The sequence below is a fragment of the Folsomia candida genome, unplaced genomic scaffold (genome assembly GCF_002217175.1).
Source record: "Folsomia candida strain VU population unplaced genomic scaffold, ASM221717v1 Fcan01_Sc003, whole genome shotgun sequence".
Taxonomy (NCBI): Eukaryota; Metazoa; Arthropoda; class Collembola; order Entomobryomorpha; family Isotomidae; genus Folsomia; species Folsomia candida.
The window spans coordinates 4,988,712-5,011,795 of NW_019091195.1; the positions used below are offsets into that span (position 1 = coordinate 4,988,712).

A 23,084-nucleotide genomic window follows, 5' to 3' on the forward strand; every position below is an offset into this window, starting at 1 on the left:
TCAAGTAAGTTATTACTATTCGCATTTTTCAGATAGGTACATAGGATTTTTCAAACCTATGTGTGAATAAAAATCATAACATGCTCGATTTGTTAAATTTTTGCTTTAATTTTACTTACTCGATCGAAGTAGTACTACGCTTTTCTGAAATGTCCCGCACGGAAATGCATGTTACCTTCATCGGAAAAGGTGGTGAAGGTCGATATGGGCAAAGGGGGGCAAAGGGCAGTGTGGATATTTTTTAAGCCTTCCGTCAATCTCTATTCGTTCAAGTTATATACATATATGTATGTTTAAATTACTTTAATGTGGAACCTTCACAATTAGATATCTTTCACTATTTACTCGCCTTATTGAAAGAAATGGCTATGAAAATATCAATTCTTTAATTGACGGGCAGTGAGAGCGATGTATGCTTCTGGATTTTATTGAATTATAGTTTTTGACGGTGGAAATTAAACAAGACATCTATAGTTATGACCCAGTTCTTCATATAATAAACACGTTTTCAATATTTTAAAATTTTCTTTTAGTCATCTCACGATTGTGTTTGCAGTTAAGTATTTATGCTAATACAAGATGTTTTGAGTATTTACATTGTGATTGTTAAATCGAGAGGTTGTTTTTGGACGTTAGTGACTTTTGGGCGGTTACTTATGAATCCATAATCAACTGTGGGTGTTGGAATTCCCGTATAGGATCGAAATTTCTTCGTCATTGCCTGTTCTCCATAAAAAATGCACTTTTTGTCGCTTTGTTCATGAATCGAGATTTCAGCTAATATTATGACTATTCCAATGACATTACCAGCCATGTACAGTAAAAAAATTGTTCCAGTATTTCCGGATAACTGAAGTGGTTTATAAACGTTTCTTGTAGAATCTGTCGACATAAATTTCATATCCCTAAAATTCTCAATGTTTATCCACTGGTTGGAAATACCCGACTCGTGAAGGGAATAGAATTTCATAAAAGCGTTTCTGTCTGGCCAGTTATAAATTTCCCAGCCATGATGTCGTTGATAAAGGTTTTCGTTACCTATTCCCACCAATTTGTGACCTTTTATTCGGGATCGCAATTGATTGTGTAATGTCTTGAGTTCGTCTTTCCAGCCAGCTAAAGCAATTTTGTCGCAAGGGGCGAGTGCTTTCAAGAACGAGAAATTTGACTGGCTCAGAATAATTGCGAGCGTTTCATTGGGGTGGAAGTGTACATTCTGGAGAATATACTTTGCAGGGGAAAAAGAAACAATGTGTTCTTCGAAAGGATGTATTTCTGTATAATCCTCAAGTACTGGCGACGTATGTATTGAAGCCGAAAATAGCTCAGATATACTCTGTTGTAAAGTTAAATGAATTTTGCTGTAAATTTTGTACTCTGAACTAATTAAACTTTTAAAGGTGTCCGGTGGTTCTGATTGAAAAGGTGCAGAAATTTGGCTAATGTTTTCCCCTTTGTATTGATTTCCAATTATGACACACATTGCAAGAGATGCTCCCCAAATGCAATAAACGGCGTAACTTTTACTCCGTGTAGCATTATTTATTATAATGGCATTACTTTGTTCCAGGAAAAGCTTTAAAGCTCCAAACAGCGATTCTGACCAAAATCTACGGCTCCAACAATCTAGTTTCTTGTTGATAAGGGAAATGCAAATCATGGTCGTTCCGACGAGACATAAAGCGATGACTGCCCAGGTTTCCACATCAAATGCAGAAATAAATCCCTGAAATGACAATGCGGGCAAGTTCCCTTCTCCGCAAGAGAGAAATGTGAAATATTCGGATTTTCGAATAAATAAGAGTCGGCTGAACGCATCAAACTTCACTGAAAGAGGATGAAACCCGTTGCGACAAAAAATTTCGTAATTTTCATGATTTGGTACATTTAGCTGTTCCTCTTTTGATTCTCTGATGCAGCGTGTGAACGACTCTTTGCTGTTAGCAAATGTTACATTTTGAAAGACAATTCGGAAAATTATTTGATCACTCGATAGTCCGAAGAGAGTCTCCAATTTGGGAAAGTCGTTAAAGGAAATTTCGCCCTGGTGTAACTTGAATGCCTCATTCCATTTTAGAATTTCTTGATTATTCAAGTCGTCTTCAACCTGAACTAAGGTCTCTTTATGATATTCATTCAACAATTTCAACGTGTCCTGAAAGTTTTTCAAGTTAAACGTAGACATATCATCCCACTGAATGTAAGTTTGCTTAAAATAGTCGCACTGATTACAGCCGATGCTGACTGACGCTATTTTTACATCCAGAGTAAAAGAGGAACTTTCAGTCACTAAAATCAAAGGGACGATGACAGGGTAGTAGTGCACGATTCGTCCAATTGCTCGTCTCCACATTAATGTTTGGGTATTCTTTTCCACGACTAAAATATGGTAGATGCTACGAGACCAAATCATAGCCTGAAGATTATGCAACCCAGTGGTCTGCCGTATATTGTTGTAATAGTGGAAAGGAATTTCCAATTTCTTCCAAGGATTCTCCCCCCGATTAAATAGGGAGTCGGAATCATGCGGAGGATGGAGATAAAAGTGAGCGTCACATGGCAATCGCCATCTCATAACTTGTAATATATACGTAAACTCGGTCTTGTTGTTGGCGTCTTTAGTGTACGGTCTTATCAAAAAATCTATTTTCGTTCTATTATTGAGATTCATAAAATATTCGTAAATAATATACTTGGATATAATCAGAGGTGTTTGAGGAACCCCAAAATTTTCACCAGAGTAATTTATTAAATGTAACAAACAGTGGGAAAATGCCTCCATTTGTTGAGAATAATTTGAAATTTGAAAATCCTTAATGCATTATTGGGGATGTACTCGCAATGAGAGAGCAGTGCCAAATATGAGATTGCTGAAAACGTGTTATGCATGCCTATTTGTAGGAATTAATCAATAATGTCATTATTTTGAAGCACAGCGCAATTAGATGAGAATAGTATATAAATATTTTCTATTAGTTCTTTCAAGTTGCATAATAACATTTTTCGAGCATGCAATATTGTCAGAATAATTCATGCTCGACGAACTTTGGACGAAATCTTTTATTTTTTATAGAAATAATTGGATAACCCCTTGAGAGTTCCATCGTGTCATTGTCTGGTGCACTCTACACGGTCAAAGTTACAATACAATCGTTCTGGTCTTCAAATTGTCGAAGAAAGTCCAATACTATCCACATTCCGATTGTTTTGAAGAGAATTGAACTCAAAACTATAGTCATTTTTCTTGACGATAATGTTAGGGTCCAGTTGGCCATGAAAAGAATAACTCCACAACCCACAAATACAGCGATTTGATAGATTAGCCACAATTTGCACATTCCCATATTTCTCTACCATGTATTTCAGAATGTTTTTTATGCATAAAAAAGGTACTATTTGTCTCAAATTCCAATAATAATCTTACATGACGGACACCATCCAAGAGAAGTATTCCCATAAGCAGAGGTAGAAGATACGACACTATGGTATAATACAAATTATTAAAAATCTAAAACTATTTCTAAGCTAACAAGGGAACCTTAAGTACTGTCACACTCGATTTCCTTTCGGATGGTCTTAATTGATAGTAAGATAATTTAGTGCAACTTAAACTTTGTCATACAACATATGTACTGTGCAAAATCACGCTTTTGCTAAATATTTGGTGAAAGCTGCACTAGAAAGTGCATGTTTTCCAATGCTTTTAACATATGTCGATAACAGCCTTCGGACTAATGAAATGAAGTTTATAAATTATATATGTATGTACCTGTCCGTAATTTCATGCAGATCACCAATATGTAAAAAATGCAAACGTTGACCAATTTTTTCCAAATTGCGAAAATCTGCAAAATTTTTAAGTTTGAATTTCGTCGTTTTTTGAAATTTTTGGGAGGGACCCTATGGGGTCACTCCCACTATAGCATTTATATAGGACGGTATAAATATAGGACGTCCTCCCAGATGCAATTTTTTCCACTTTTCCAAAAAGCTTAAAATATCGAACGAGGTGTGGAAAAGTTATTTTGTTGAATATGTTAAAAGCTGAAGATATCAATTTATAAAATTTTTTTGCAACTTGCAAAAACAAATATAGCCAACAATTTTGAAAAATACATAAAATAGACTAGCATTGGTCATTATATCTTTTTCATGAAAAATTGTGAGTTTCAATTTTTGAAAATTTTCGCCCATTTCGTTGCACTATGAAGAAATTATTGTTGAAAACTTTTTGGCAATGCTTTAAGAAAAGACGTTTAACATTTAAATTTTGCCAAAAATTTCAAAAAACGACGAAATTCAAACTTAAAAATTTTGCAGATTTTCGCAATTTGGAAAAAATTGGTCAACGTTTGCATTTTTTACATATTGGTGATCTGCATGAAATTACGGACAGGTACATACATATATAATTTATAAACTTCATTTCATTAGTCCGAAGGCTGTTATCGACATATGTTAAAAGCATTGGAAAACATGCACTTTCTAGTGCAGCTTTCACCAAATATTTAGCAAAAGCGTGATTTTGCACAGTACATATGTTGTATGACAAAGTTTAAGTTGCACTAAATTATCTTACTATCAATTAAGACCATCCGAAAGGAAATCGAGTGTGACAGTACTTAAGGTTCCCTTGTATTATGCTAACTGAAAAATCCAAGCAGTCCATAATTCCATTTTTCTTCATCGGAGTTCACAGGCCCCTCTGCTGCTGCCTCTGTTAGAAATCCTAGCAGCCAAAATATACGCAATGCCTGAAAACTCGACGACACTTTCTGATTAGTTTGAAATATTTATGTATAAAGCTTAATTAGAGGTTATGAAAACTCACAAGATTGAAGAACGCAAATATTTCTGCTTTCGAAATGTTTGAAAAATATAAAAGAAATGCAACGGTTCTACCCATTATGGTTCTACTTGTACGCACATATACGTATGACCGACAGGTATTACTACATAAATAGTTTTTGTTGGATCAGCATTGGTGACAAGCTTTTTGAATACAGATTTTTACTGCTGTTTTTTATTGTAAGAGTTCAATGAAAAGCTACATACATACTTTTCCTGTGTGTTAATATTAAAATATTTACGATTCAGATTATTAAACAAAAACAATACCTCGACAATCATAAAGTTCGGTTAAGTGAAATCTAAAACTATTCGGCCCTATGCATACTCTTTCACAACATGCTCTACATACAACCAATTAGATCATCCATACGAATACATCCTATACATCCATTCTGTGGCGGCGGAAGTTGCGGGGACATGTGGGGATATTAACATTGTGGGATAGGAGAAGGAGGGGCTTATTAACATGGGCAAGATACGATTTTGGCGAATTTCTGGGGGGAAAATGTCCCCCTGCTTCCGCCGCCACTGCCTATACAATAAGGTTCAAATCGTAAGTTAACCAGCCAAGATCAGTGTGACCACCTGCTTAAGTCCCCTGACCAATATTTCATTAGTGAGCCCCACCTGTCAACCATTGTATAGATCATTCCCATCTTTGAACTCATCCAAGACCTTGTCGAAATCACGTTGATTAAAATTGGCTCAGTAGTTCGGGCGCCAACATGTCACAGACAGACGGACATGATGGTTCCATAAGTCCTAATGTCTCTGGCTAAACACAAATCATGCTCATACATGAATTAAATATACTTAGGACATACTTTGTGTACCATTTTTTGATTTGCACTTCCTCTGCATATGAGCATCAAAGAGGGACGACTCTAACGCATAATTTAACTCACGGCCAATGTCCATGTCCCATTACTAATCTATGTACTTTCAAAGTTACAAGTTTTTATTACAAACACCCAAATACATATGAAATATGTTCAAAAATTGAGTCCTAATTCTTGAGGATAGAGAACAAATACTATAATTGTTGCAGGGAACTATCACATTTGCAACATCAACCTCTTCAAAAACCCATGAAGGGAGATGATGTGGAAGTCAGTGGAAGCAGAAATACACATCTCACAACAGCAAATATGTACTTAACAGCAACTCAGGTGCAACAATACCCTATCTCAATAAGTAGTGAATGGAGGAAATTTTGCTAAAACGTAAAGCCAACTTATTACCATTTGCAGCTTTCCATGCATCATCGTAAGTATTTTGTCTAAATTAAACTGGTATATCAAACCGTTCTACAACATCATACACCTTCCGTGCATGATTAATGGATTACATAGACTAATTTAAAGTGCACACACAAAACTTGAATAAAGAAGCATTCTCATAAATTCGGATTTGTGTCAGTGTGTTGTTGCACTTGTTGCAAATAAGTGAAAGCAATTTGCAAACCAGAGTAAAACGGGTTCCAATCAGGTTTTACCATGCCTAGAGACAAGTATAGATAAAGAAAGTGGTAAGTGAAAATTGCACGTTGACATAATTGAATTAATAATTAAATTATGTTTGTAATGCAAACTTGCATTCAAATTTTTATTTTAGTATAAATATATAAAACTAATAGGACACAAGTGCATTAGATGCTTTTATTAGTCTGGGATTAAAATGAGAATTTTCCTTTCGCTTCACAGAAGGGATAAATGTATTTAAATTCATCTCGTGTGGTATTGACCCTTTTAGTGTTGAACACCATCACTCGAATTACTAACTAACGAACAGCAGACAATGTTTGATGCATTTACTTTAGTGTGTCATCGGCCTTCAAGCTATATTCAGTTATAAATGACATGTATCCAGGAAAAATAATTGTCGCATTCAGTCCATGAAAACATCCTTACATAGATGTTGTAAATTCAAGATTCAAGAACTTTGACTACCTATTTGCTGACTACTTGCACATTTTGTTCAATTACGATTGATAACACGTCTTAAAACAAATCTTTAGTAAATTCAAATCTTCGGTGATCCCATTGCTATTAATTAATTCACACGGAGTAGGCTTGACAAAAATCTTGAATGAGCTTGTGTCAAAATTTATTTGTATATGGACAACGTTTCGATTATCATGGGAAAACTGCACTTGTAAAATAATAACAAGCATCACCTTGACCTCCCTTTTTCATCCACTTCTGACACCATTCTTCATAGTCCAATTCTGCGAAATAAAAGATTATGCAAAACTTAATTGATATAATGAACGCCCACCCATCTTCTCTTGGCAGGCTTGTCAAATATCGACCTGTGAATGAATTACTATGTATATACTTAATACTTACTACCTCGTAGGTTGCACTCCACTTGTTCAAATTGGATGCACTGTATATCTGTGTACCTCATAAATTTAATGGCAGATTGGATTCGTTCAAGTAAATAAGAGAAAATGAAACGCCAATCTGGTGGTATTACATATTTATGTACATAAATACATATTCTCAGCGGTAGGTAAATCCCATTAAAACAAGTGACAGGTCCTGCTTGAATGTTATCAACTTTAATATTTTAAACATTTTCAATTTGTCACGACTTAACTTGATTTTGTCACAAAATGTAACGGAAGTTGCCATGCTGTGGTTGAAGTTAAATCAAGCCCCATTATTGTCATTTTCTTCATTCCATAGCGAAAGTGAAGCTTAATTGTTTTGCGGAAGATGTCCGCAAATCTATTTTCCTTCTCGAATTCTTGTATGTTGTCTTTACATTGAATTTACTCGAATAATTTTATTATTATTTTTCTACCTGCTAATGAAATGAACCTGTTATGTTTGGCTGTTTACGTCTATGTGTCATCTATGTATATCTATTTTTAGATAATACTTAACCTATATACCTTATACATTTATAATGATTTCCCCTTAAGTATTTATTAAACTACGTATTCAAGAGCTTTATTTGGTCTCTGGACGGATATGAATCATTTCGTGCGTAAACTCTGTGTCAATCAAAGTCTGTTGCATTCTGTTTGCATTTTAGAGAATATTACAATTATACTCGGTTCTCCGTTTAATTTGACCTTCTGTTTTGTAAGGTTGTGGTGATGCCGATCGACTTTCAAAGTCGTGACACTTATTTAAAATGGCACGGTCTGTACCGTCCAGATCTGGCAGATTTTGATCTGACATCAATGGTGGCCATTTTGGTTACTGATTTTTGGCTAAATTAATACTATTGCATAACCAAGTGGAAGATGTCAAGTAACGATTCGTTACACATTTTACACAAGTCACAAATAAGCGGATGATGATGAATATGCAACTCCTCGCCCGTACATCAGAGCGACATGGCACAGATTGTCTACAATAATTAGCCACGGTATACTACTTATTACTTGACGTGATGTTTCTATATTATAAAAGTGACTGAGGATCAGGAAAGCAAAAACTCAAGTCCATTATGCAGGATACAAATATGCGCAAATGTTATTGCTGGCTCATGCACACAATTACATTTTAGCATTTTTATTATTATTAAAACCTCTATACAGGAAAATGGGAATGGAAATGTTAATCAAGCTTTTGAGTACGATGGTCCTCTTCAAAATAACAACAAAACGACATCGACGCAACCCAATTTACCCAATGTACGTGGACAGTTGACCTAAACGGTGAGTTGTTGTTGCTGTTAAACCACAGACAATGAGGAAAGGAAAAGCAATGATTAATCAATTTTTTACGACCACAATGTGCATATTTTTCGGGATATCCATAATTTTAGGTGGTACAAGGACCATCCGATCCAAGGGAGGAGTGGGATAGCCCACTCGAGTTCCATTTATCATGCATAGCAATGTCCGTAGAATTAGGAAACATGTGTATTGAGAACAAAATTTCTTCCTGAAAAATTAACAAAACATTGATCGTTCTAATTAATTAATTAATTCGCAGGGCGCACTCTAATGGCGGCATTGGTCGTATTCGTATGGGTTGGATTGGGTTACTTTAGCGTAATTTAACAGGTGGTGCCTTTCTAATACCTTATCTGATTGTACTCTTCCTGATCGGGAAGCCGATGTACTTCTTGGAAATGGCAATGGGTCAATTTTCAAATTTCACCATTTTTCAAAGATGCGATGATACAGATATAGTAATGAGAATCTCATTATGAGATATCATGATTATTAATTGCATGCATATGCAATTCATTTTTTGTAGGAGTTGGGTATGCCTCGGCATTTGGCATTTGCGTTTGCAGCTATTATTGCAGTTTAATGGCTATTACAATATTTTACTTTTTCCAATCCTTCCAATCGGTGCTCCCTTGGTCAGTATGCAATCCAGAATGGGTGTCTCACAAACTGACCTGTGGGCCGAATCATACTGTGATTGGTTCCAATAAAAGTTTACCTGAACTTTATTTGAAGTAAATAAATTACTCGAAACGAAGTGTAAAAATGTTTAGGCAGACAAATATCCGTTAATTTTTACTATATTTTAGGATTGACGTACTTCGAGAGATTGACAGTATTGATGACGGCATAGGCTTACCCGAGTGGCGTCTTAGTTTGTGTCTCCTGGCTTCTTGTGCCAAAATTTTGTTTTCTTTAATAAAAGGAGTGAAGAGTCTTGGAAAAGTTTGTGGACTTGAATTACATAATTGGATCATTGCAGATCCAATTTAATCCAATTTAATTTACTGGATTTCATTATAGGTTGCATATTTCACATCATTGTTCCCATATTTTGTGCTCATTAAGTATTTTGCTGGTGAGAGGATTGACATTATCAGGAGCGATTACCGGAATTTCGTACTTTTTAGTCCACAATGGGAAAAATTACTGGACCCTTCGGCTAGTATCACGAATTAAACTTTCAATCAAAGGTTACTAATTATATTATTATTTTCAGGTTTGGGCGATAGCATTTTGGTTCTCATTAGAAATATCAATTTATTTTTACCTAAAATCAAATTAACTGACACCTTTTTACATGCACCAGCCGCAGTGACTCAGTGTTTCTTCAATCGCTCCACCGGATTTGGGCCCATAATCATGTTCAGTTGGTATAATAAATTTTCGCACAATGTGTACCGAGATTTAATGATAATCAGTATCATGGACACATTGATGAGCATTTTAGCAGGAGTTACCATTTTGTAATTTATTGATAAGCATTATTACTTATATCATGCTTTAGCGAAAGTTATGACATTGTAATTGCAATTTCAGTTCTGTTCTTGGGAACCTAGTATTCGAGTTGGGTAAAGAAATTGAAGATGTTGCGTCAGCAGGACCTGGGCTGGTACAGCATTTCATTAGTATCAAAATATCAGGAAAATGTATAATATTCTTCAACCCTTAATTTTTTTCTACCAGGCATTCGTATCATATCCAGAAGCAATCAGCAAGTTTCAGTTTGTCCCACAAGTACAAATCTTGCACATCTAATTATCATCTAATTTGAACCTTAAGCCAATTCCCTAATTAATTTTGCTTTCTTAAATTTCAGCTATTCGCCGCATTGTTCTTCTTGATGCTTCTCACACTCGTTAGTCATTTTATTCATGAAAAATGCATTATTACATATGTAGTGCTTCTGTTTGCGTATTTAGGGAGTTGGAAGTGCCACTTCGCTTACTAACGCTATTATAACTGTTATCCATGACCAGTTTAGTAGTATTGAGAAAAAGTGGATAACAACAGTCGTTTGCATACTCGGCTTCTTCTCTGGCCTAATTTATGTCACCCCTGGAGGTACATACATACATATCTGGATGGAATGCATACATATACATGTGTATTTTTGTCTGCAAATTCAGAAGTGATCCTTAAATTTAATTAACTTTGCCAAATAGGTTAATTCATATGGAACTAGTGGATACATTTGGAGCTGGATTTGTAATTTTCATTGTCGTTCTTCTCGAAATGATCGGATTTGTCTGGGTTGAACAACCTTGTGCTTGATATCGAATTTATGCTGAACACAAAAATAAGTTGGTACTGGAAATTCTGCTGGTCAGTTTTTATCCCGATTCATTCACGATACGAAGTACTCTGAAGTACAATGGCGTCAGTATCCCTCCTGAAGCCGTTGGTAAGAGCATTGTCATAATTTCGTGTTTTACACATATATGTGGTCGGTACTTTTGAAGAATTTAATTTTTCTTGCAGTTTGCGGATGGATGATTGCTGCAGTGGGCTTATTGATCTTACCTATCGCAGCGTTGCATTCTGTGTGGACAAAAAAAGCAGGTTCACTGGATGAGGTATTAAATAATGGATTAAGAAATCACATCTATTTACATATAACCATGATCTACCGTGGTAATCTCATTTGACGATCTTTGACAACTGTACTTTTAGAAATTCATGGAATAGTTCCGATTGGGGTCCGGCGGACACAAAAATCAGTGAAAGCTGGATGAGAACTCGTCCTGGCAAAAGTGCTGTAGTAGAACTGAAAGGAATGTATCAAACAATTAAGAAAAGGACAGTTAAATAATTTTAAAATTCCATTCACGTGATTCTGTGTAAAAATGTTTATTGTGAACTTGATTTTGTATTGAAGAATTTCAATTTCGAATCACTTCGCAGATTACTCAGAATCTTTGCTTAAATAACTCACAACGATACCTCTGAATGTTATATACAGGTATATGTATGTAGGTATTTGATGATATACTTTTTAACCTCAAAATGATGTGACATGTTGACTGACTGTGAAAAAGTATGCATATACATACGTAAGCAACTCGGCTATTTTATATATAAATGTTTTAACTAATTGTTAAATAATTTTAATATCTGTATATTCATCGAAAAAATAACCACATAATCTGTAAGAACATAAACATACTTCAACAGAAAATATTTGGAGTGCTATATGAGTATGTATTTTGCCGATTTTGCATGATGACAATTAAAAATTACGTAAGATAATTGGATTTATTTAAATACGCATTCTGAGAAAACGCATTCTGACGTCTGACGAATAATATTTTCGGTTAATGAATGGAATTACTAAACTAAATAGCAACAACTTCGTAGGGCAAACGTCATGAATGTGTGGTTGTCGTGGTCAATTCGGTTAATATGGTTTCCTTTGACCAGGAATTTGGTTCCTTGTTCAGTGTTAAATAAATATGTGCAGGAGGTTAGTCCACTTCTGATGTGTCATTAAAATACACATTTATTTTTAAATGAACACGGGAAGATACAAGATGAAATCAGATATCAATGTACGGATGGTAATACTTTTATACCAACGTCTGAAAACACGGTCATTACATAATTCTTGTACAAATTTTAGGAGCATTCACCTGTTGACAACAACTTGGTGGTGGTTGATAAAGACGAGTACTACAATAAAAATACCGTCGAAATACCGCTGGATGATTTGGATGAACGTGGAAATCCTGACGTAAATAATTTTAGATGATTGAGATGAATCTAATATCTCACTCACAATTAATTTTCAGCAAACTGAACAACATCCCGACGCTCCTGCTTCTAGACAAACATGGGACCGACCCGTAGAATTTTTGCTTTCATGCATAGCAATGTCTGTAGGATTAGGGAACATATGTAATTAAAATTTATTTTTGAGATCAATAACAATGCAATCTTTCTGTAATTAATTAACAAATATATTTACAGGGCGTTTTCCATACATAGGTAAGTACGATTTATACCTTACTTACTTTACTGTCATGCCAATATAAATTAACCCGGCGGAAATCCCCCAGCATTCATCAACGGGGGTGGCGCCTTTCTGATCCCATACCTCATTGTGCTTTTTGTGTTTGGAAAACCTCTGTATTTCCTGGAGTTGTCAATTGGCCAATTTTGCTCAAAGGGGTCGTGTAAAGTTTGGCAAATGTCTCCATTCTTTAAAGGTACAACAAAACTTTCTAAGCAATAGATGGCAGACAGATATTTACCGAATTACCAATATTTATCTACCCGTAACGGCATTGGATACGGCGCGGCGTTCGGGAGTAGCTGCGTTCTCAGGTGGGTTTGAATTGTTGCGTCTCAACTTTCCTTTCTTCCATATATTCAAATGGCGATTTTGAAACCTGTTCATCTCCGTGAGTTTTTAGCCCGAGTCAGGGCTTATGGAACCGTCATGTCCGTCCGTCCGTAAACACGATAACTCTCTTTAAACACAAGCTACCGACTTGAAATTTTTACCATGTGCATATTGGACAAAGTTAGGAGTTAAGTTCGAAGATGAGCGAAATCGGTCAAGTGGTTGACCGGTGGGGGTCATGTGAGTGGGTGGGGTATTATGCACCAAAATTTCAAAATTGCAGTAGAAAGCTGAAATTTGGTACAGAGGTTGTTAATGGTTCTTAATAGATAAAAATGACTTCAAGATGGAAAAAGGTACCCTATGGGGTGACCCATACTGATTTTTCAAAATCGTCATATCGAGCCGAAATTTGGTAGAGAGGTTGCTAATAAGTCTTATTTGAAGAATATGAAATGAAATTGGTAAAATTCTTATCTGGAGCGACCTTATGGGGTGATCCATACCGATTTTTAGATATTGTTTTAAAAGCATGAAATCCGGCACGGTGATACTTAATGGCTTCTCATGAAAGGATAGGAAGTTAAAAGTGATCAAATTGCAACCAGAGTGACCCATACCGTTTTTAAAAGTTGTTACTTCCATCTGAAATTTGGTATGGAGGCTAAAAATCACTTCTTGATAACACATACAGCTTTGGAAGTTCAATATGTCAAAAAGCCCACTAAGGAGGTTGGCTATATTATGTCGGCCAATTCGGAGAAAAATTTAGATACGTAGGACTCACCGAGTCCTATGGCTATATGGAGTCTGCACTGTAGGTTTTTTACAATATGAAGATTTTAATGCACCTAAAAATCGATAATTTTTAGGTTTACAAAGGTAGGATGGAGTGATTTTCATTTTTCTCTTCCATAAGGAAATATTTAAGTTCTACTGATTATTTTTCGTCTATTTTATATTTATTTTCCCATGGAAGAAAAAAAATCAAAATCACACCATCCTAAGTTGGTAAAAATCGATAATTTTTAGGTGCATTAAAATCTTCATATTGCAAAACCTCACGGAGATGAACAGGTTTCCAAATCGCCATTTGAATATATGGAAAAAGGGATAGTTGAGCCACAACAATTCGAACTCAAAACCTGCATACTATACCACCTTTAGTTTCTACGTTGCCCTCATGGCCCTTACCGTCTTCTATTTCTGCCAATCCTTCCAATCAGTCCTGCCCTGGAGTGTTTGCAACCAGGACTGGCACGTGGACGATTTAATTTGCGTCAACAATTCGGCCTTGGTGAATGGGACCTCGCTGCCGATTCCTGAACTTTATTTCAAGTAAATCAATGTAAATCTCATGAGAAATTTAGCAGAAAAATACATTATTTTGCATAGAAATGAAGTCTATCATGAAAAAGAAAGCATTGATGACGGAATCGGAAATATTGATTGGCGACTAGCAATTTGCCTGCTCGCAAGTTGGATTTTTATTTTTATTTCTTTAATCAAAGGCGTTGAAAGTGCAGGGAAGGTAAGTCTGAAAAACATGTTTGATGGATGACTTTCAGATATTTTGTAGCGAGCAGAAGTTAAAATTTCTTTTACTTTAGGTAGCATATTTCACAGCTTTATTCCCTTACATAGTTTTGTTCATATTTCTCATTCGAGGCATCACGCTTCCTGGAGCATGGGATGGTGAGAGTGATTTTATTCTTAATTCGTGTGACAAGTGTTAATTTTTATCGTTATTAGGCATTAGTTACTTTATAAGCCCGCAGTGGGGGAAATTGCTTGAACTAAAGGTATTACTTTATAAATATATGAAGAATAATGAAACCACACATTGAACTCCATTTTAAACGACCCAAGTTATTGTTTACAAGGTCTGGATTGAGGCAGTGAAGCAGTGCTTCTTTTCAATGGTACAAATAATAGATCCACTTTGAGCAATATTAGTATATCTATGCATAATTGTTTTATTGTTTAGTCCATCGCCTTTGGCCCAGTCATCACATTTGCTTCATACAATAAATTTTCGCATAATATATACAAGGATGCCATGATTGTAAGCTACACATGAAATATTGTACTTATCAGATGAGATTTATATAGGAATTCCACGTGAATATTTATCCAGGTGAGCTTTATGGACACGTTTACATCATTGTTGGCCGGGTTTACTACTTTCTCCGTATTGGGAAATTTGGCATACCAATCTGGCGTTGATGTGAAGGATGTGGTTAAACCTGGACCTGGTATTATTGATGAATATTTAGTTTTTTATAATGCAAATTACAGATGGTAAAAGATGCATGATTTTAATACGCTCATTTATTTAAGGTCTCGCCTTTGTTTCATTTCCTCAAGCAATTGGCAACTTTCCTGTTCCTCAAGTACGTGAAATGAGTGGATTTCCTGAATTTTAAAATCAAATTTTTATTGAACTTGCAGTTTTTCAGCATATTATTCTTTCTCATGCTGTTCAGTCTAGGACTGGGTAAGGGCATAAATGCTTTCCTGATGAATCATCCCAGTTACCGCAGGATCAGTGTTATTTAATACAAATTTTAATGCGTAGGGAGTGCAACGTCTCTAGCTGGGGGTCTCATTACTGTCATTCATGACAAATTTACAACAATTGACAAGAAATTGATCACTATTGGCGTTTCAATTTTTGGATTTTCTGCAGGGTTAATATATGTCACTCCTGGGGGTTTGTGGATGGTAATTTATTGATGCACATTGTTGAGGAAATTATCATACAATATTGAAAATATTTATTTATGACAGCTTTCCTTGGTGGATTTCTTTGGTGCGGGATCAATCTTATATGTCATTGCCATTTTGGAAATGACGGGGATGATTTTCGTAAGAAAATTTGTAAAATTCGCAAGAAAACCGGGTATGGTAATTTATTGTCTGTTTATATGTGAAGGTGTATGGGCTTCCGTCAATCGTTCGAGATATCCAATTCATGCTAAACAGAAAAATCAGCCTGTATTATTGCATTTCAAATTGTTTTCAAATAATGTAAAGGAATTTATTAACTTTGTTATTGGTTGATTTATTTTCCAGATACTGGCAAATATGTTGGGTGTGTACTCCCGTTATTCTACTCGTTGCGTTAATTTACGATTTGGCCACTGGTGAAAGTTTGAAGTACAATAATGAGCCTTACCCAAAGATTGCAATTAGTGAGTTGATTGCCCATTAAAAAATTATACAAAGTTAGCAATAGTGACGGTAATACATGCTGATGCTTCTTCATAGTTTGTGGCTGGCTGCTGGTTGTAGTGGCTTTATCAATGCTCCCACTGTTTGCACTGCATGGAATATTTCAGCAGAAATCCGAAGATGGGTTTATAAATGTGAGCCACCATTTGGAAAATCCTAATATTGTTGCAGCATTGTAATAATATTGATACACGTTTTTATATTCCAAGAAACTGAAACAATCCTTCAAACCACTGGATGAATGGGGACCACTAAATCTGGCTGATAGACTGAGGTGGGAAGAACACAAGGAAGTACAGGCAAGACGGCCATCCCTCGTTGGGAAATTCTTCATTAAACACTGAATTATTTGTGAAAATAAAGTATTGCCATAATTTGTATGAAGTGTGTAGCCAATGATTAAAGTTTTAAAATTGAAACAAAGTATGACTTTATGATCACGTCATTTGCGATGCATACATATGAAGCCACAACTAGAGTGTCGATGCAATTCTGGGTTACAGACAGGGTGCGGCTTTGTGGCGATATCATATCATCGTTTAAAATACGTACACAAACGAGAACAATATTTTACTATGTTACCTTTGCACGGCAGGAGGTATCTGTATCGAAATATATTATTACTATACACATCCTGATCATACTAATTTTTTTAAACGAGTTATCTCAATCTGTTTTATTCTAAAGATTTATTGCTGATTGTGAGAATAGTGTACAAACTTTATCTATAGACCACGTAAGTTGCTGTGAAAAATGGATGAAAACCTGTTAGAATTCGTTTATGATCCCAGTTGGAGGCTCAATTTAATAAACACATGAGAATGGATTTTAATAAATAAATATTTCAAGATACATTTTAATAAACATGTCCAAGCCATTTTCAATTAAATAATCTAGTCTACAATTTAGACGAAATTAATAAATAAATCAAGTAGCAAAGATTGATAATTGATGACATAAATATCACGATGACGAGATCAATCAATGCCAGGTATGTATTCACTACCAGAATTATGTATAACTCAAAGTTCCATTCGGCCTTCTACATATGTACCCATACACACCTATGTTCAATCGGCAATAAAGGATGAGGATTTATTAACCGACAAGCAATTTTGTGAAAATTTTTATCATGTAATCAATGCTCGGGTGCTTTCATTTACTACTTGTGTGAGTAATTTATACCACACGTTTTAAACACTCATGCACGAAAGCTTTAGACTGCCCATTTATACATAGATCTACATGCCTTACTGCACGAAATTCTAAGTATTGCAATTTTTATGATAAAAAATATACCACTAACGATAAAAATTATTATATATTTAATTTTATCAATATCGTGATATGGATTCAGTATGTATATATTTAAGCATTCGTTTACGAAATTCGTAATACGAATTATACAGTTGGGGTGAACCAATTAAAATTTAAATAAACAAGTTATACACAATGCCGGATACTTGATATGTATTTACATGGACATACAGAAACATGTGAGCAGAATCAGAGGGCATAAATAGTTTTTCGGGCATACTATTTCTTCATACACTCTTTATTGTCAAAGGATGTGATTTTTTGCAGCATTACATTGCCAAATGAAGCTGCAGAGTTCACTAACTCGCCAAGCTAACCTTGTGAGCCAAAGAGGACTTGCAATTGCAATTTACTTTTACATTATCAACCGTAACAAGAATCATTCAATTGAAAAGTCTGAATTGGGTGCTAAATTGAATGGATGGATGGCACGAATATGTTTTACTTCCTTCCTTTCTGATCTTACGCATCCAAGCAAAATCTTAAACTGAATGAAAACTTAAGTGATCGTGAGAAAGTCATGACACTCGTCGCGGTGCATACACATTCGTTGTTCTGATACGCATTTTCACTCTTTTCTCAACATTTTGCTCTACACAACTTATAATTTGTGGTGTTTAAATAAATGAACCACTGATCCTTGTAAAAAACCCTATATTTTCCTATGAAAATCTGCATATTGAGGTAAAATCCTAAATTACCTAAAGCTAATAAATGCCCAAATATTTCAAAATATGGTAAAAATTCATCCGAAAACTGTTGCATAATAAAGAATGATTAATCTTTAGAAAGGCATTTTTCATAGGAAACGAAATTATAATGTCATCACCACTACGTACGCAATGCTGAATTCAACCAACTGAAACTTTGTTCGCATTCTGTACTTTTCATGACGTGAGTCTGAGGACGGCAGTGCATAGAAGAAACTGACAATGTCAGCATTTCTTATCGAAATGGAAATTATTTCCGGCTTTGGGTCCTGTTTTTTGTGTTGTCTTCATTGTGTTTCTTAATTTGCAGATAAAACTTTAATCCAATCTTGTGCTCAGCTTATAATACAATCTCCTCACCTTCCCGTTCCACTCGACGCTGCACACGAACAAAGTGTCCCATGCCAATCATTATTGTCTTGTCCATTCGTGAGAAGAGTCATCGGATAAGACGCGATGCGATGCAGTGGATCCTGGCATGGTCGGATGTCGGATATGGCATCTTCTCTTATTTAATCTGTGGAAGTGCTGTGTCTGACAGATGAACATTAATCTAATCCTCCTACTCCGTGTGATGGCGAAACTTGACGAAATAATCGTGAAAAACTGATTATTTTTGTTGTTATTACAATAATGGTCGACCACATGCCGCGCCCTACAATACTTATTAGATTTGATATAGCTGGGTAACAAATAACAGAGGGGATCAGTTTTGATACGTTTGGAAATATGGATAATTTGCCCGTACGTACATGCATATGAATCCTATACGCGATGTAGATGTATGTAAGCCAATATTGATATTGGAAGAAACAGTACAGAATTTATTTACCAGTGCTTTGTCAAAATTTCTGCGTGCAGCTAATTCAACTTTGATACTTATGATTAGTGGATACGCTGGCACACATTTCATTTGTTACATATTTAGATAAAAAATTGGCTGGTTTGCTGTTACAACAGCTAATTTATGACTCTCGATCTACAAATTTATTAAATTTTATAAACCATCCAAGAATGTAAAAAAAATTGTGTCGAATTCAACTTCACAGAAAAATAACAGTACTTGCCGATTTTATCTTACCAGAAGAATATCAGCGTTTTATTAGATTTGGCTACACCTCCATTCATGATTTTTGTGTCGATGCACACAAAGATAATTTTTGTCAATATGCATAGTTTACTGCATAGCACAAAGGGATACGGGTATGGATTTTTGACAGTTCTAGTAGAAGAACATATTGCCAAGAATGACCGACTTGTCGGAAAGTTTCAATGTTCATTAGTCGTTAACGAAACTGACCACGAAAGCCAAACCGCACAGCAACCATGCGATCAACGAAGTATACATTTGCGACTATCGAGTAAATTGTGTTGCAAACAATGTGCAACGTTTTTTGAAAGTACCGTATATATTCCGTTGTCGTTTTCAAGCTCGTCAACCAGTCCGTTGGCACGCCTTTCTGGAAATAGCAACGGTTTCAGGTAAATCTGGTCACATTCCTTTTCTTTGGTTCTTGACTCAACAGCCATCAAATCATCAATTTCTCACTCTTGCTGGCTGCAATTGATGCCGTGAAAAGAGCGTCAAAACAGATTAAATTGGTTCTTGTCGAACCACTAGAAAACGTGAGCGATATTCAGGCAGCTATCGTAACATGCTAGTTGCTTACATCGTTTTGGTCGTTGTACAGCGGAGAAAAACAGCAGGAGACAATGAGCTCCAAAGAGGAATGACAATGCGTGAATTTATCACGGGTATCGTATCAAAATCACGATCCCGTATCTTTCTTGGCTTCCAAATGGTTTAATCATCAAAGTACTTATAGAGTTGTAAAACTTGCCGCTGCTCGTTGATGGCTTGGCCTTTCTCATAAAAATGTTTTCCATTCAGACATTTTTTTCACTGTGCTTACAACTCATAGCTTTAGCATCTAGATAACAAGAAATTAATATAGATGTGTGTTTGCTACAATGCTTGCCGCTTGTGTGCAAGGAGGACAAACTATTTATAATGCAGAGCGACAATAAAAACCTGAAGGATTTATTATTTGAAAGACAAAATTGATTGAGATTGAGTGCGACGACACAAAACCTCAGTTGAAGTCGTTACCAAATCCAAGTTGAAATTACTTATTTTATTAAACAACTCATCTTTTGAATCATTCATCGTTGGCAATTGGCGATGCAATCAGCAATCTTAAATCGGACCCACTACATGGTTTTCATTACATGAGATTGCATTGCTGGGACGAAACTCAATTATTGCTATTTTACTCTTATTTTATGCGTTGGATGTCCGGTGAGAGAGTCGTTTAAAATTCTCAATCTGACACCGCTATATCGTCCAAGTGATGATCAAATAGTAAGCATAATACTTCTATCAAGTTAACATGCGTAACATTTATGCGTGTAGATGTGGATTTGTACTGGAGGTTCGTTACATGTTCGTTTCATTGAAATTGATTTACAATTTTACTCAAGCCGGTTTAGTTTATGACATTTCTCGGTATGTTTTTTACGGTTGAAAACAACCATACAAATAAATACGTATATGTACATATTCATCTTGATTTTTTATTAACACTATTTTTTTGTGTCAATTGAAGTGCATCAAGAACGGAAGTACTGATGTACTTGTGTACCAATTAGAGAATAATATATTAATTACATCAGGATATCCCACCCAAATATGTTAATTTGTACTCTTTAAAAGTTTTTGAAATTAAGTGACATTGATCTCCTAATAATATGCATATGTACAAGTGTACAATTGTCGATACGTCCATGTGCCGTTTATTACCACCCTTTGTGTCGGCTGTCATAACAAAAGTCACGACATTTTACTTTAATTATGCCCCCTGGCTGTTTATAATTGTCGTACTTGCAATCTGTTTCGCCCCATCAATGAAATCTATCACGTACTGTAACAGTGCGACATGGAATGAATTAGTTGATATAAGTTTCTCGGAAATGAATACAGCAATTTAATAAGCACACCATCAAACAACATAAATTATCTTGCGATTTTTTTCGAATTAACGAACGAATAAAAACTTGATTCGCTCTCCAACTCCATGTTTTATTTGACAAGTCGTAAAGTTACGAGGGATCAAATATTTCAAAGTGAACAAGCTCACATCACAATCCAAAGCTCGGTAGTTGTGGTTAATTTTTTGTATTACATACGTATGCACATGGATGGGATAAGCCATACTTATATTTTGCAGTTTCTTTCACAAGTTCTCACACTAGTTTGTCGTTTCTCTGTTCCATCACGTCAGGTCATTCATACAAATAGTGGGACCAGTCAAATCATAAGATGAAAAGCTCTTCAAATCTAAAGCAGAAGCACTTTCGCCCTCGTTTCCATTTTATGCATTGTTCACTTCAAACAAGAGATTGTAAGCCAAGAACCAAGAACCAATAAACTTTTATTTGCAAATCATCGCTTAATCCGCGTAAGATTTAAACTACGCATCGCTAGGCTTACTAAAAATGTATAGGCAATTGAACCATCAATTTTTCATGCCAAACTTTGATAAATAAATGCAAAGCCTTAATAAACAACTCTCGTCTCCATAATTGAATAAAAGTCAAAGTGCATTTTTTCACGATGTACATATGTATGCATATACGGCAATGACGGTCCAAGTTCCACTTTGTAATATGACTCAAATTATAAAGAATGGAGAAGAGGAGTAGATTTATGGGGGCTGGTAAGATAGTGATGGATTAATCCAAGATAAATGCACAGCTTTATTTAACATTGAATTCCACTTTAGCTCAAAGAATGAACAAATTCCCATTAACACCAGTATGTACAACATACAATGTAATCACCTACTATGACTCCTTCACTATCGTTCATAGATTAAAATGTGCAAGTTTTTATGCAAGTTGGAAACGACTTTTGTGCAAAGTCTTCTAATTGATGTAATAAGATTGAGCAATTTAGATTCCATGAAGATGTGAGCCTGAGAAAGGAGCACTCGAACAGAAGTTGTTTTGCGAGGCTCTGCATTTATGGTATTCGACAACTAGCGTTTTTATCAACCAACCACAGGCCACTAAATCATTGATCAGGTCGTAGTTTGAATTGTACAGTAGTTGTGTTGTGTGAAATCGATCTCACCATTTCGTTGCATAAATTTGAATCTTTATGACGGAATAGCAGGAACAGAGCTATGAAATAAGAAGTATTTACATGCATACGTATGCAACTTGACATGCCTATTTTTAAGCAATAAAGCTACAATTTGAAAAATATATGTAAACGATTAAGGACAAGTACGTATTTTGTTATGAGCACATCCTTGAGTAATCACAGTACACTCCTCCAATTGTCAAAAGAACCGATTCTCACATTATTTGCCAAAGGAAATACGGTAAAGTCGCTGAAACTTGGTCCATGACTAACTTGTCATTTCATTTGGCAACAGAATATTACAAACTCATTCCCATGTCGTGTCTCCTCCTACCTCAAGACATATCTGCTTAGAATTATCTTATTTTTGGCGTCAGATACCATCCCGTTGGGTTCAAAATGTGATGTGTACTAATCAACGGGAAATTATGTGGTCATAATTTTAAATTGTTTACCTCTTTTCTGAGGTTTCCTCATCAGCAATATTTTTACAATAAAAACCAACTTGCAGTTTGTGACGGATCCCAAAATTAAAAGATTGTGAAATTATTTTACTTCATGTAATATCCGCAAAAAGAAATATAATTTTATGCATGTGTCGAATATATTGGTTTATGAATTTGAACTTTATTTATGCAATTGTTTGCCAACCAACTGTATTATTGATCTCATGGACGAGTTAAAATTAGAATAAAGCAGGAGGAATGCATCGAGAGATGAAATGATACCTTCTTATCTCAATAGCAAAATCGGACAATGCTAACGGGAAGTTCTTTAAACCCTTTAATAGCC

The 23,084-nt window shown here is 35.4% G+C and overlaps 3 protein-coding genes and 1 long non-coding RNA gene across 5 annotated transcripts in view; 2 read left to right on the forward strand and 2 right to left on the reverse strand.

Moving 5' to 3' along the window:
- LOC118434810 overlaps positions 1-2,782 on the reverse strand; it is a 3,996-nt gene extending 1,214 nt beyond the window's left edge. The window contains exon 1 of the mRNA XM_035849106.1: positions 120-2,782. Within this exon, the coding sequence (XP_035704999.1) occupies positions 593-2,782 (2,190 nt within the window). The 3' untranslated portion in view covers positions 120-592. The remainder of the gene's footprint in view (positions 1-119) is intronic.
- An 86-nt stretch (positions 2,783-2,868) lies between these two features.
- Positions 2,869-4,962, reverse strand: LOC118435024. Its single transcript, XM_035850014.1, has 4 exons — positions 4,832-4,962; positions 4,649-4,754; positions 3,425-3,480; positions 2,869-3,350 (listed from the first exon to the last, which is right to left on the reverse strand). The coding sequence occupies exons 1-4, from the start codon at positions 4,904-4,906 to the stop codon at positions 3,126-3,128; spliced, it is 462 nt and encodes a 153-aa protein (XP_035705907.1). The 5' UTR covers positions 4,907-4,962; the 3' UTR covers positions 2,869-3,125.
- Positions 4,963-5,895: 933 nt separating this feature from the next.
- On the forward strand, positions 5,896-11,345 carry LOC118435025. The gene is made up of 9 exons (XR_004834436.1): positions 5,896-6,379; positions 8,405-10,011; positions 10,085-10,157; positions 10,232-10,282; positions 10,365-10,403; positions 10,468-10,609; positions 10,711-10,949; positions 11,027-11,121; positions 11,219-11,345. It is a non-coding gene; the product is annotated as an uncharacterized LOC118435025 (long non-coding RNA).
- Positions 11,346-11,979: 634 nt separating this feature from the next.
- LOC110846829 (sodium-dependent nutrient amino acid transporter 1) lies at positions 11,980-16,545 on the forward strand. 2 transcript variants are annotated; one of them, XM_035850013.1, is made up of 21 exons: positions 11,980-12,093; positions 12,165-12,275; positions 12,334-12,439; positions 12,512-12,529; positions 12,601-12,749; positions 12,825-12,868; positions 14,055-14,225; positions 14,283-14,418; positions 14,498-14,582; positions 14,640-14,689; positions 14,771-14,809; positions 14,875-14,952; positions 15,025-15,142; positions 15,228-15,280; positions 15,339-15,384; positions 15,466-15,611; positions 15,678-15,755; positions 15,823-15,884; positions 15,963-16,081; positions 16,158-16,255; positions 16,331-16,545. In XM_035850013.1, exons 1-21 carry the CDS (start codon positions 12,055-12,057, stop codon positions 16,463-16,465), a joined length of 1,881 nt encoding a protein of 626 aa, XP_035705906.1. In that variant the 5' UTR covers positions 11,980-12,054; the 3' UTR covers positions 16,466-16,545. The 2 variants fall into 2 exon arrangements, with proteins under 2 accessions (XP_035705906.1, XP_035705905.1); XM_035850012.1 differs by having other exon boundaries at positions 12,003-12,102.
- Positions 16,546-23,084: the final 6,539 nt, after the last annotated feature.

What these genes read in the sequence shown, in the direction of transcription:
- LOC118435024 (XM_035850014.1), bottom strand. Translation starts at nt 4,906, where the DNA reads ATGGGTAGAACCGTTGCATTTCTTTTATATTTTTCAAACATTTCGAAA. An exon ending in TGGACTGCTTGGATTTTTCA is followed by an intron (nt 3,481 to 4,648) that starts GTTAGCATAATA and finishes ATTATACCATAG; the next exon opens with TGTCGTATCTTCTACCTCTG. An exon ending in TCTTGGATGGTGTCCGTCAT is followed by an intron (nt 3,351 to 3,424) that starts GTAAGATTATTA and finishes AATACATGGTAG; the next exon opens with AGAAATATGGGAATGTGCAA.
- LOC110846829 (XM_035850012.1), top strand. Translation starts at nt 12,055, where the DNA reads ATGAACACGGGAAGATACAAGATGAAATCAGATATCAATGTACGGATG. An exon ending in ATGAACGTGGAAATCCTGAC is followed by an intron (nt 12,276 to 12,333) that starts GTAAATAATTTT and finishes ATTAATTTTCAG; the next exon opens with CAAACTGAACAACATCCCGA. An exon ending in GGGAGTAGCTGCGTTCTCAG is followed by an intron (nt 12,869 to 14,054) that starts GTGGGTTTGAAT and finishes TACCACCTTTAG; the next exon opens with TTTCTACGTTGCCCTCATGG.